This window comes from Podarcis tiliguerta, assembly GCF_965153285.1.
Source record: "Podarcis tiliguerta genome assembly, chromosome: 18".
NCBI lineage: Eukaryota > Metazoa > Chordata > Lepidosauria > Squamata > Lacertidae > Podarcis > Podarcis tiliguerta.
The window spans coordinates 3,819,553-3,832,586 of record NC_139551.1 but is presented as its reverse complement, the minus strand read 5'-3'; the positions used below and the strand labels follow the sequence as shown (position 1 = coordinate 3,832,586).

The window sequence follows — 13,034 nt, the reverse complement described above, 5'->3', positions numbered from 1 at the left end:
TTTCCAAAATCTGACATTCCGCTTCAAATAATAATCCCTTATACAACAACCGCAATGTTAATGACTTCTGTACGTGTTGACATATTAAATTGGTGGGCTTACTTTGAGCTGCCCTATACACTTTCATAGGCAGGGACAGATTATCAACCTAGTAAGGTAAAGGGACCCCTGACCATTAGGTCCAGTCGTGACTGACTCTGGGGTTGTGGCGCTCATCTCGCTTGCTCATCTTGCTCATCTGGCGAACCAGAGCAGCGCACGGAAACGCCGTTTACCTTCCCGCCGGAGTGGTACCTATTTATCTACTTGCACTTTGACGTGCTTTCAAACTTCTAGGTTGTCAGGAGCAGGGACCGAGCAACGGGAGCTCACCCCGTCATTGCGGGGATTCGAACCGCCGACCTTCTGATCGGCAAGTCCTAGGCTCTGTGGTTTAACCCACAGCGCCACCCGCGTCCCTTTAAAGGGGACCTTTAAGGGGGAACTAAGAACGCCAGAAGAGCCATCTGGATGCCCCAGGAAGCAGGATTCGAACACAAAAGCTGCCCTGTGGCTTCCGGCACCTGGTGTTCAGAAGCCATTTCTGCTTTGTGAGCAGTTCTCTCGCCATGAAGAGTTCCTCTATGAACTTGTACATTCATCCCCCCCCCAATTGATTTATTTCTTACATTTAAAAACCCGATTTCGACCTCCCACTTCTGCAGTTGCTGATTACCAGAAGCTGGGGGAAAGCCCAGGCCCTCTGTCATTCCTTGCTTGCGAGTTTCCCTGTGTGTTTGTGTATTTGAGTGTGTGTGTGTGTGTGTGAGATGGATTTACCTCAGCTGGTCAGAGTGCAGCCCTGATGATGCCAAGGTTGCAGGTTCGAGACAGCTGCATATTCCTGCATTGCTAGACCTCCCCTTCCAATTCTATTCTAGGTTGCCTGTCTGTCCTGCGGCCTCAGACAGTGCACTGGGTTTAAGGGCAGAACAGCCTCCCTCGGCCTCCTGCCCCCTCAGGGATTCAAACTATGTCTCCCAACCACGGTGCTGGCACAGCAGCTGACGGGAGTTGTAGTTCCAGTTTCCTCTAGCCATGAAGTTGTTTCTTTGCTGATTTTAATTCCGGGAGCTGCAGGGTTAAAAGCCTGCAAGCGGAAAAAACATGACCCGGAAGCTGGATGCCAGCTCCCTCGGCCAATAAAGTGAGATAAGCGCCGCAACCCCAGAGTCGGCCACGACTGGACCTAATGGTCAGGGGTCACTTTACCTTTACCTACTGCGTTTGGGGGGATGTGATAGAGGTTTGGAAAATAAATGCATGCCTGGCAGAAAGGATAGGGACACGGGTGGCACTGTGGGTTAAACCACAGAGCCTAGGACTTGCGAATCAGAAGGTCGGCGGTTCGAATCCCCACAATGACAGGGTGAGCTCCCGTTGCTCGGTCCCTGCTCCTGCCAACCTAGCAGTTTGAAAGCACATCAAAGTGCAAGTAGATAACTAGGTATCGCTCCGGCTGGAAGGTAAACGGTGTTTCCATGCACTGCTCTGGTTCGCCAGAAGCGGCTTAGTCCTGCTGGCCACAGGACCCGGAAGCTGTACGCCGGCTCCCTTGGCCAATAAAGCGAGATGAGCGCCGCAACCCCAGAGTCGGCCACGACTGGACCTAATGGTCAGGGGTCCCTTTACCTTTACAGGTCCCCAAGTCTCCCCGTGGCCTTTCCCTGCCAACGAACAAGGGAGACCCAGCCTGATCCCAGTCCAACCTTTTCCAAGGCTCCCCAAAACAGGTCAGAGAAGCAAAATAGCTTTATTAAATCGACAAGGTGTGGAGCTTCAAAAGGAACAAAACACTCGACTGGTGCTGCCTTTAAGCTTCCAAAATACGCATGGGTTTTGCGCAAGCGCACAGCTCTCTGCGTACAGCTGGGGTACATTTTGTTTTTTGCCATGGGAAGATGGAGAGCATGGAAACTAGCCTGTGTTTTGGATGGAAAAAGAGATGCGATGCCCCCGGAGGAACAGATAAACCCAGGAGGCTGAGACAAAACACACAAGGCATTCCTATGACGCGGAGGCTCGGAGCTCAGAAACATGGGCTGGCTTTTTTAATCCACCTGCTGCCTGCTCCCTCTGTAGGAATGCCTCTGTTTAAGCCTGAGAGGCAAACCTTCTGCCCAGCTCCCCCCCTACGGAGGAACCCTGTCAAAGGCGGCAGATTTTGCCCGGTGAAATATATTATTTGCATCCCTCCCCTTTTGTTGTTTAGTCGTGTCCGCCTCTTCATGACCCCCTGGACCAGAGCAAGCCAGGCACTCCTGTCTTCCACTGCCTCCCGCAGTTTGGTCAAACTCATGCTGGTCGCTTCGAGAACACTGTCCCACCATCTCGTCCTCTGTCGTCCCCTTCTCCTTGCGCCCTCCATCTTTCCCAGCATCAGGGTCTTTTCCAGGGAGTCTTCTCTTCTCATGAGTATTGGAGCCTCAGCTTCAGGATCTGTCCTTCCAGTGAGCACTCAGGGCTGATTTCCTTCAGAATGGAGAGGTCTGATCTTCTTGCAGTCCATGGGACTCTCAAGAGTCTCCTCCGGCACCAGAATTCAAAAGCATCCTTTCTTCGGCGATCAGTCTTCTTGATGGTCCAGCTGTCACTTCCATACATCACTACTGGGAAAACCATTGCTTTGACTATACGGACCTTTGTTGGCAAGGTGATGTCTCTGCTTTTTAAGATCCCTCCCCTACCACCACGCCAAAAAAAAAGGGTATTGAAGCTGCTTACAAAATCAAAATCAGGCCCACAACTGAAAATGAGACGGCACACAAGAGGAAGAAGGAAGGGGGAGGGAGGAGGAAAGAAGCAATCTCAAAGTCTTAAAAGGTAGTTCTTATAGCCGTGCAGCCGGAGTCGGTGGCTGGTCTGGCTGTCGGCTGAATATCCCTTAACAGCACTGGGCTGCAAAGCAGCAGCCTCCCTGGTGTATATTTGCCACCTAGCAACTACCTTTCAAAGGTGTACTATTTCTGGGTATGGACGCTCCGGGTGTGAGAGACAAATGCAAATTGGAGGGTGTGTGTGTTTGTGTGCCTAGGGAGGGGGCAACTGGTCAGTTGCAGAAAAACGGTCCTTGCCTCCTGTGGCAAGGAGTTCCACAGTTTAACTCTGGGTGTTGTTGTCATTTGGAGGACTGGGAATGTTGCCTCTGGAGGCCAGTTCAGCTCAACGTCTGGTTGGCATTTCCCTAAAAGGACGCGGGTGGCGCTGTGAGTTAAACCACAGAGCCTAGGACTTGCCGATCAGAAGGTCGGCGGTTCGAATCCCCGCAATGACGGGGTGAGCTCCCGTTGCTCCTGCCAACCTAGCAGTTTGAAAGCACGTCAAAGTGCAAGTAGATAAATAGGTACCGCTCCGGCGGGAAGGTAAACGGCGTTTCCGTGCGCTGCTCTGGTTCGCCAGAAGCGGCTTTGTCCTGCTGGCCACATGACCCGGAAGCTGTACGCCGGCTCCCTCGGCCAATAAAGCGAGATGAGCGCCGCAACCCCAGAGTCAGCCATGACTGGACCTAATGGTCAGGGGTCCCTTTACCTTTAAAAGCCGTGGGATTTTTAGCCTTCCAGATGTCACTCAGCTGCAACTCAGGGATGGGCAGCTTGCTACCACACACCCCCCATGGCGCATCTGGCTAGATATTGCCTACACTGATTGGCAGCTCCAAGATTTCAAGCCTTCTCGGCCCATCCTACATGCAAAACCACTATCCTCCCTTCCTTGGGAATAAAGAATCTAGTCCTCATTGTTCGAAATAAAAGGACCAGTTTAGAAAACATAGGAAGCTCTAGCATTGAGCCCCGGTTCCGCACACAAGGGGTCCCCCAACTCTGACCTTAAGTATGTTATTTTCCCGCAGAGATTCTTTCTGAATGGCCATCACTGTTTGTGTCTCTCTTTCTCTTGCCATAAAGCACCCTCTACTAGGAAAAACAGGCACAGGTTTTAAAAATCCTGCTTCTTTCGCCCGCAAGGAGAAAAGGCCACTCAAAGACCAGCTCTCCTGGAAGATGTGTGCCCAGGGAGGAACAACAAGCAGGCGAGATGAAAAAAGCCACAAGTCTGAGCAGGGAAAGCCGTTTCTCTGAAATTGCAGAATTGTGGATGAGTTGGAAGGCACCCAGAGGCATCTAGTCCAACCCCCTGCGATAAAGGAACCTCCCGCCCAATGGGTCTTGAACCATGACCCTCAGATTAAGCATTCGTGCCTTTAAAGGACACCAGAAGAGGACAATTGAGAGCAGCATCTGGAGACATGGCTTTTAGAAGTCTGGCTCCCTTCTGCCAAATGTTGGGAGATTCAGAGCAGGCAAAGCACTTCTTCACGAAACTATGGGATGGCCAAAATTCAGAGGGGGGTGTTGAGGGCTACTAGCCTATGCTCACATTTAAAGGACGATGGGCAATGGGGAACCTTACCCGACCCTGGGAGATTTAAGGCTAGGCCAGGGGTCAGCAAGCTTTTTTCAGCCATGGGCCAGTCCACCGTCCTTCAGACCATGTAGTGGACAAGACTCTTATTTTTTTTGGGAAATGAACCAATTCCTATGCCCCACAAATAACCCAGAGATGCATTTTAAATCAAAGGACACATTCTACTCATGTAAAAACACCAGGCAGGCCCCACAAATAACCCAGAGATGCATTTGAAATCAAAGGGCACATTCTACTCATGTAAAAACACGCTGAATCCCGGACTGTCCGAGGCCGGATTGAGAAGGCAATTGGGCCCCCGGGCTTTAGGTTGCCTACCCCTCGACTAGGCAAACTCCCAAGGATCTAAAAGGCCGTCACGTCAGGCAGAAGACTTGGGGTTTGATGTAGCGTTATGTCATATTCTGAGCAGACCCATTTGAAGGACACGGCTTTGTCTACGTGCGCCGGCTCACGTTTAAGTGAGGAGTCTTGTCGCTATGGCTTTTCCGTGTGCCTCTCTCGCCATTTTAGTCCGTCCTTTCATGGAATCGTAAAGTGGGACCCTGCGGGTGATCTAGCCCAACCCCTTGAGACATTTTTTTGCCCAACCAGGGGCTTGAACCCACAGCCCTGCGATCCAGTGTCTCGTGCCCTATGGACTGAGCTACCCCAAACTTCCTTGTTAAACCGGCAAGTATAGATTTGGGTCTACTCTAAATTTAGTGGGCTGCAAACCTTCGAGTTTAAGGAATGATTTTCCCCCAGCGATATAGCTGGTGCCTTTAATACAGCTTTAGGAACCAGGCGAAACACATTCCTCTTCAACCAGGTCTTTTCCTTATTAAAATCCTAGAACCTTTCTATTAAATGTGTGGGGTAGATGGTAGATTTATTATGTTTATCCTGTATTTTTATGTTGTGAACTCCCCCAAGATCTACAGATGAAAGGCATTATACAAATCTACTAAAATTCTGCAGTGCTCTAGAAGGCTGCCTAGGACAGATGGGTAGAAATCACAATTAAGGGTTTGAGCAACTGGTAAACTCTTTTAAGAACTGATGCCCAAGTTTTGAGTTCTTCCTCTCCCCACATCCCATCTCCCTCAGTGTTTGTGTGTTTTAAAGAGTGCAGAGACAGCCTTAAGTGATTGCATGAAAAGTCACATTGGGAACCTCTCTGGCTAAATCTTAAAAGCAGATTCGGGCTGTTAAGTGGGCTGCAGTGTGAATACAAAGCTCTTTACGCCTTCTAAAAAACCCCCACCCCACTTTCCATTTTAAGGCTGGGAAATTATTTGATCGAAAGCTGGCTTAAGAATGGGCAGGAGCTGAAGCGAGCAAGCTTTTGGGTTTATGCACAGCTTACAAACTGGAGACATTAACTGCCTCCTACAGAAATTGTGTGGCAGTCAGGCTGATGGCAAATTGCTTTTGAGTTTGGGGAGCTGGGCAGATTCACAAGATCAGAGCCAAAAATCCACCAAGAAACGGCCTTCAAAAGCTACGGCTTTTGTTCACTGGGGCTGCGCGTTTTCTGCAAGAGGTTTTAGGTATATGCTGTTTCTGAAACCCAGCTTTTGGCGGCCAATGAGCTTTATCTGTAGGGAGAACCCAGGGCATCTATTCTTCTCAATTACTAAGCGTCTGCTTAAAACATGTTTAGCTAAGCCTTCCCAGATACATAGAACGTTGGAGTTTTAAGCTTATAATTTACTGCCAATTTAAACATTTCCATTTATTTACGATTTTATTCTCGTATGCTGCAATGAAGCAGTGCGCGTTACGAAATAAGCAATGACGTAGTAAAGGTACCCCTGCCCATACGGGCCAGTTGTGTCCGACTCTAGGGTTGTGCGCCCATCTCACTTAAGAGGCTGGGGGCCAGCATGTCCGGAGACACTTCCGGGTCACGTGGCCAGCGTGATGAAGCTGCTCTGGCAAGCCAGCACCAGCGCAGCACACGGAAACACCGTTTACCTTCCCGCTATAAAGCAGTACCTATTTATCTACTTGCACTTAGGGGTGCTTTCAAACTGCTAGGTGGGCAGGAGCTGGGACTGAAGACGGGAGCTCACCCCGCCACGGGGATTCGAACCGCTGACCATGCAATCGGCAAGCCCTAGGCGCTGAAGTTTACCCACAGCGCCACCCGCGTCCTGCAAAGCTTGCCCCTTCCCTGCACTCCCAACAAATATCCCTTTAACCGAAGAGCCTCAAAAGCTCTCGGCTAACTTGCGCCATAAAGCGTAGAAGGAAGTTTTACCCTCGGGCTCCTCCTGCGCTGTGTCGGGAATGTCCCCTAGTTCACAGAACAGCCTTCTGGAAAGGTCCCCTTCATCCCTAAACGCTCAGCGTCGCTCTGCCAGAACTCTTTACAACCTGGGAGGCTTCTCTCACGACCCAGCCCCAAAATAAAGGATCTCGGGTAATAGGGTGGGGGTTCAAGGCTTCCTAGATACGGAGGGCTAGAGACACCCCTAAGCAGTTTTCTTAAGAGCTACATTCCCCTCGTAATTCAACTAGGCTAGTACAGTGGTGCCTCGCAAGACGAAAAGAATCCGTTCCGTGAGTCTCTTCGTCTAGCGGTTTTTTCGTCTTGCGAAGCAACCCTATTAGTGGATTAGCGCTATTAGCGGCTATTAAAGGCTTAAGGGATTAGCTGTTAAAAGGCTATTAGCAGTTTAGTGCCTTAGAAAAAGGGGGTGGGGAGTGAAAAAAAATCGCAGGAACTCGCAAGACATTTTCGTCTTGCGAAGCAAGCCCATAGCAAATTTGTTTTGCGAAGCACCTCCAAAACGGAAAACCCTTTCGTCTAGCGGGTTTTCCGTCTTGCGAGGCATTCATCTTGCGGGGCACCACTGTAATAACTCCACGATGTGCATTTTTTGGGGGTGCAAGTGTTGCCAACACATTCCCCCCCCCCATGGCTCCCCGTTGCCTTCAGCGTATATGCACAACTCAGCCGTATTTGTAGCCCTGTGTTTTATTAGCCTTGTTGAATCCATTAAAAAAACCCAAACAGCTCTTGAAGCTTTTGCTGCCCAGCCCGGAGGCCGGTGTTCTCCTCGCCGGTCCTCTTCCATGCAGCACGCGACTGAAAGAGAAGATCGGGGGGAAATACGCAGTTAACACCCCGGACAAGAAAGCTTAGGACATATATGTCAGCGTTAATCTGAAAACAAAACCCATACGCCTAGCAAACTACCAAGAACCTTACCTGCTAAAGAGTCGAAGTTGGCTTACGGTCTTATGTTCCGTGCTCAGCCTCAAAACCACTTCCTGATCAATGGTCTTTTTTTCCTCCGTCAACCTGCCAAGACAAACTCGGGTTACAAATGTACATATATACCCCACGCAGCAAAGCCTCTACGCTTTCTACCCTGGCCTCCCCTCACACACCCTGCCCAGAAACCAGCGTTTCCCTACAAAAGGGTTTCTGCGAACCCGCACTGACTCTCAAGAGCCCAGCGTGGGGGGTCAAGCGTTCCGAGACTGAACCTGCGTCCCCCTCGGACTGGACAATGGCAGCTGAACCCCCCCACAAAAAGCATTAGTCGCGGAGGAAAACGGTTGCTTAGGAATAAGCGTGGGCTACGGGGGGAAAGTTAAAATGCAAACACGATGGCAGAGAACGTTACAGTTACGTGGACTTAAGTCTTAAGGAAGAATCTCCCGAGATGAGCATTAGTCCCTTGGGGGGGAAATTCATTTCCCCCCCAATCTGACATCTACCCTACCGGCAAAGAAATGGCTGTGAACGCAACACCCCTTCTGACCCACGTGGAATTTATGCCACAAAAACCAAAGACTCGGTACAGGAGATTTTAAAAAAAGAGGATTTTTTTTTAAAAGGGTGGTTGTTTTTTTCAGCTGACCAAAATTGGCAGAGAAAATTTTGTTTTCAGACGGGTTAAAACATTCAGACTTTCAAATATATATATAAAAATATGAGCTCTCAACAGGAGGAAGGATGCGGACATGAGGAAAGGAGTTACCTCGAATTACGGGACTATCCCCACATATGAACTAGCCAAGAGAGCAGCTTTCGTCCCAGAGGTTTTCTCTCTCTGTTGGATGCACAACACTTCGCTTTTTCGTCAAGGCACTGCCGTTTTCCATACGCTAGCAGAGAATTCTCAGAACTTAAGAAGGCAACGACAAAGCTAGCTAAATTAGGTCACATTTATCGGCCTTGGAACACTGTCAAGAATTGGCAGCAGCAGCGGCTGACCCCGGTTAGAACGAGGCTCCCTTGTCGGCTAAGAACGTCTGGCTGGCTTTTCAAGCTACCAAAGGTGTCAGCTAATTCTTGCGCACGCACTAACTCTTGTCGCAAGCTGTCTCGCTCTGAGTCACCAGGTGCAAATTACTATGGGAAGCGGTGTGGTTATTTTTCAAAGTTTGGGTCCGTTCCAGCCGAGCCGAGAACTGAGCCCATGATGGGAAAAAGGTGGCGGCTACGCTCCTTTAGATACTCTTGCTTCAATCACCCTCAACCTGACCTGGCGTCTATCTAGGCCTTAAAAGTACAGTAAGATTTGCATTATTTTCGCCACCGTTACGATAGCCAGCCTGCAATCCTCTCTCTGAAGCTAGCTGCCCTTGCTTTCTGACTGTACACTTCGGACGGTCAAATCCTGAGTTGTGTTGTGCAGCAAGACGTAAAATTTCAAGAGCAGATATAATTGTGTTTTTTTTCAGATGGACTTTTAATAGGCTTCGTGAAGCCAAAAGGAAAACTGTACAAGAAATCCTTTTCAACCACTTCAAAATTACAACATCAATTAGGCATACTTTTCTTCCAGTAAAAAAAGGATAACAGAAACAAACATTATTATTTTTTCCACGAGCCTCTTGCGAGTTAAGATTTGCAGAGTCTTTCTGGGATACGTTTTATGGCATACAAGCAAAAAGTCTCTTAAATGCAGGTTGAACACACAAGCAAAGTTTCGCTTTAGGTATACCAAGGTGGGTTGCCTTTTAAAGTCGTTTATAAAGTCATACCCAGGCTACAGCGCCTACCTTGCTACACTAAAGTTTGTTACAAAACGATGCACTAAAACAAACCGACTTCACAGCTCGCTCAGCTTCTACTGAACAATTACGGTCCTTTCTCGCTCAAAATAAAACAAAACAAAAAAACCACAGAAATGGGGCCCCAAAAACCTTCCAGTCTTTTTTCTTTTTAATAAAAAAACAACACACACACACTAAAGGACACACACAACCAAACACACACACCTCTGCTCACAAATGAACTAAAATCTTAAGTGCTTTAAAAAAAAAAATACGCTAAAACACTTGAGAGAGGAAAAACCCAGAGCTTTCTTTGAGTCTGAACAGACCGTCGCATATTAGAAGCTGTCAGGCTGTGTTTTTGTTTTGACAAGGTCAGAACTGAGAGTTTACTACAAAAGTGAGAATATACAAAGGAGATGACTACACAAGAACGGATTTCAGCGAAGCTCCCAAAATCTTTATAAATACAGCCATTGGAAGGACGATCTTGAGCCAGGAAGGTTTTTTACTCGTTGTGTGTAGCTGAGGACAAGAAGCAGGCAGAATTGTAAAGGCACCGAAGCATAGACAAAGGTCCCAGCATTTCTTCCTCCCCTACTCGCTTGCAAAAGCACCTCAAGGCTACCAACGCTATCGCTCCTTATCTCCCACCCCTTTCTTTTTCGCTCCTGGGCTTTCGAGAGGGTTTCTCTGGCGTCATTTCCAGCTTCCGGGGGAAAAAACCGCTAGTCACGAACGACTCGCAATTTTGGCTTTGGGTCCGACTAAGCGTGGCGCATGCATTAAAGAGGACGGGGAGTTCCCCCCCTGTTAAAGGCCTGCCAGAAGAGCGGCGGTTTTTGAAGGCAAGGAGAGGCTTGCCGGCAATAGGCTCCAAAGCGAACCTAGCGGTACTTTCCAAAGGTTACCATCCCTGCAAAAATCAAAAAGAGGCTCCAGGCATTCCCGTGTCAGTGTATCCTTTCCCTTATGATCTAGGGCTTACCGTAACTGTCATAGCTGTCTCTGTAGGAGCCTCCTGAAGGCCTGTCGCCATAGCTGCCTTGACTCCTGCTGTGGGGAGAAATGAGAAGACGCTCATTCACAAGGCACAGCTACAACCAGCAGGTGCATGGGGCTATTTTTTGACCCAACCTCCCCAGGGCTTACCTGCTGCCACCATAGTAGTCTCTAGAACCACCGTAACCTCCGCTTCTCGATTCAAACCGGCTGCCACCGTAGCCTCGGTCTCCACCGGCTCCTGGGGAAGGAGAACCGAACAGAGGCTTTAGATGCATCCAATTCAACGCAACCAAAGTCTGAAGGTACAGAGGCCACTTGCAAGCCCCGGCTCACCTCTGGAGAAGCCCCGGCCCCGGCCTCTGCCTCCGCGGAAAAAGCCCCGGCCGCCAGCCGAGCCGCCTCTGTAGCCGCGGGACCTGTTGTCGGACGACTTGCCTGCTTGATCAACCCTGATTTGGCGGCCGTCGACAGACTGGAAAAAGGAGGAGTTTTGGGGTTAGCGCAGTGCTCCACAATTAACACGCACACAAAAGCGGTGACTATCAAACAGATCCACAGTTAATAATAATAATTCATTATTTATACGCCGCCCATCTGACTGGGTTTCCCCACCTACTCCGGGCGGCTCCCAACAGAATAGTAAAAACACGATAAAACATTCAACATTAAAAGCTTCCCTAAACAGGGCTGCCTTCTAATGTCTCCGTAAAGTCAGGTAGTTGTTCATTTCCTTGACCTCTGATGGGGAGGCCCCACCACCGAGAAGTTACATTTCCCCAAACTGCTAACTTTTAAACAGTTGTTCTATCGTGATCACACCCTAAAAACAGAAGGACTTCTGTCCTACCAAGGACCACTGTTCAGAACAGAACTCACCTTCCCATTCATAGCCATCATCGCATCTTTAGCATCATCAACACTCTCAAAGGTGACAAAGCCAAACCCTCTGGATCTCTGGGTTTCTCGGTCTTTGACGACAACAACTGGTGGGAAGGAAAAAGAAGAGAAGAGTTTGGATTTGATATCCCGCTTTATCACTACCCGAAGGAGTCTCAAAGCGGCTAGCCTTCTCCTTTCCCTTCCTCCCCCACAACAAACACTCTGTGAGGTGAGTGGGGCTGAGAGACTTCAGAGAAGTGTGGCTGGCCCAAGGTCACCCAGCAGCTGCATGTGGAGGAGCGGGGAAGCGAACCCGGTTCACCAGATTACGAGTCCACTGTTCATAACCAATACAACACACTGGCTCTCTAGTGGTGAGAGAGGTTTGTTATTTGGTCAACTTAAGGTCAGGGCAAAGCCAAACTTATCCCCATGAGAATTTGTGCTAATCAGAGTGCTTATTACATTCTTAATTTGAGTGTGAGGCAAGCTCAAGGTTATCTTTTATACCGGCTGAGCCTACCACGTACCAATCGATGCTGAAGTAAATTTTTTTTAAATTACCATCAGTGATCTGTCCGTATTTAGAGAAGACTTGCTCCAGCGACTGTTCATTGGTGTCAAAACTGAGGCCGCCGACAAAGAGCTTTCCTTCATCTGATGCCATTTTCTCCCCTGGGAGCAAAAAAACAAGCCTTGCGTTCAGCATTCGCCCAAGGTGACAACATACAGCACCCCTCCTAGGACAAGTTCGCCGGATCATCAACTGGGTGGGGTCACGACTCACTCAAAACTTAAGGAGCTTAGCAGCCAGTGACACAAATCCTGTTTTATCTGTCTTCTTCAAAGAGTGCCCATCCAACGCAGAAGAGAAAACAGTTTCATTACCTTTAAACTTTTGTTTATACTGCACAGTGGTACCTCGGGTTACATATGCTTCCGGTTACAGACTCCGCTAACCCAGAAATTGTACCTCGGGTTAAGAACTTTGCTTCAGGATGATAACAGCAGCAGCGGGAGGCCCCATTAGCTAAAGTGGTGCTTCAGGTTAAGAACAGTTTCAGGGTAAGAACAGATCTCCAGAACGAATTAAGTTCTTAACCTGAGGTACCACTGTGGTAGGATTGGAATAACACTTGTTGTTTAATGTTGAGTTTTGGCTATAATCAGTGCCAGATTTAGGTACAAGCTAAACAAGCTATAGCTTAGGGTCCCACTCTCTTGGGGCCCTCCCCCCAAAATAAAGGGAAAAACCTGGATGTACATTTCCAAAATATAAGATAAAAAACAAATAAAATAAAACCTACACCCAGAGGTACCACTGTACTAACCAACACTGCATGAAAAGCCACCTTTGCCACAAACGTCCCCAGTGGCGTAGCGTGGGGGGTGCGGCCGCAACATCTGGGGGTTAGGGGGCGCAAATTACTTGCCTTGCCCTGGGTGCTGACAACCCACGCTACGCCCCTTCTACAGAATTGTTGGAAATGCAGGAGGCATGCTCCTTTTTTTGCAAGTAGGCAAATAAAAGGAAAAAGTATTGGGGGGGAAGGGAAGCGAAGCATAAAGAAAAAGAATTGTAGATTCTTATATTGCATGGGATTAGTAGTCTATCACAGCTGAAAAAAACCTCAGAAAATGTAAACAAGCCCATTCCTATGCTTTTTTTTTTTAAAGCTCCAAGGCCC

General features: G+C 48.7%; 1 protein-coding gene across 2 annotated transcripts in view; it reads right to left on the bottom strand.

Moving 5' to 3' along the window:
• Positions 1-7,413: 7,413 nt before the first annotated feature.
• CIRBP (cold inducible RNA binding protein) overlaps positions 7,414-13,034 on the bottom strand; it is a 6,778-nt gene continuing 1,157 nt past the window's right edge. Inside the window, exons 2-8 of one of the 2 annotated variants that reach the window (XM_083421928.1) lie at positions 11,911-12,021; positions 11,344-11,450; positions 10,801-10,939; positions 10,615-10,705; positions 10,451-10,518; positions 7,664-9,987; positions 7,414-7,540 (exon numbers count right to left, since the gene is read on the bottom strand). In XM_083421928.1, the coding sequence (XP_083278054.1) occupies positions 9,971-9,987; positions 10,451-10,518; positions 10,615-10,705; positions 10,801-10,939; positions 11,344-11,450; positions 11,911-12,021 (533 nt within the window). In that variant the 3' untranslated portion in view covers positions 7,414-7,540; positions 7,664-9,970. The remainder of the gene's footprint in view (positions 7,541-7,663; positions 9,988-10,450; positions 10,519-10,614; positions 10,706-10,800; positions 10,940-11,343; positions 11,451-11,910; positions 12,022-13,034) is intronic. The other variant, XM_083421929.1, reaches the window with a different exon arrangement.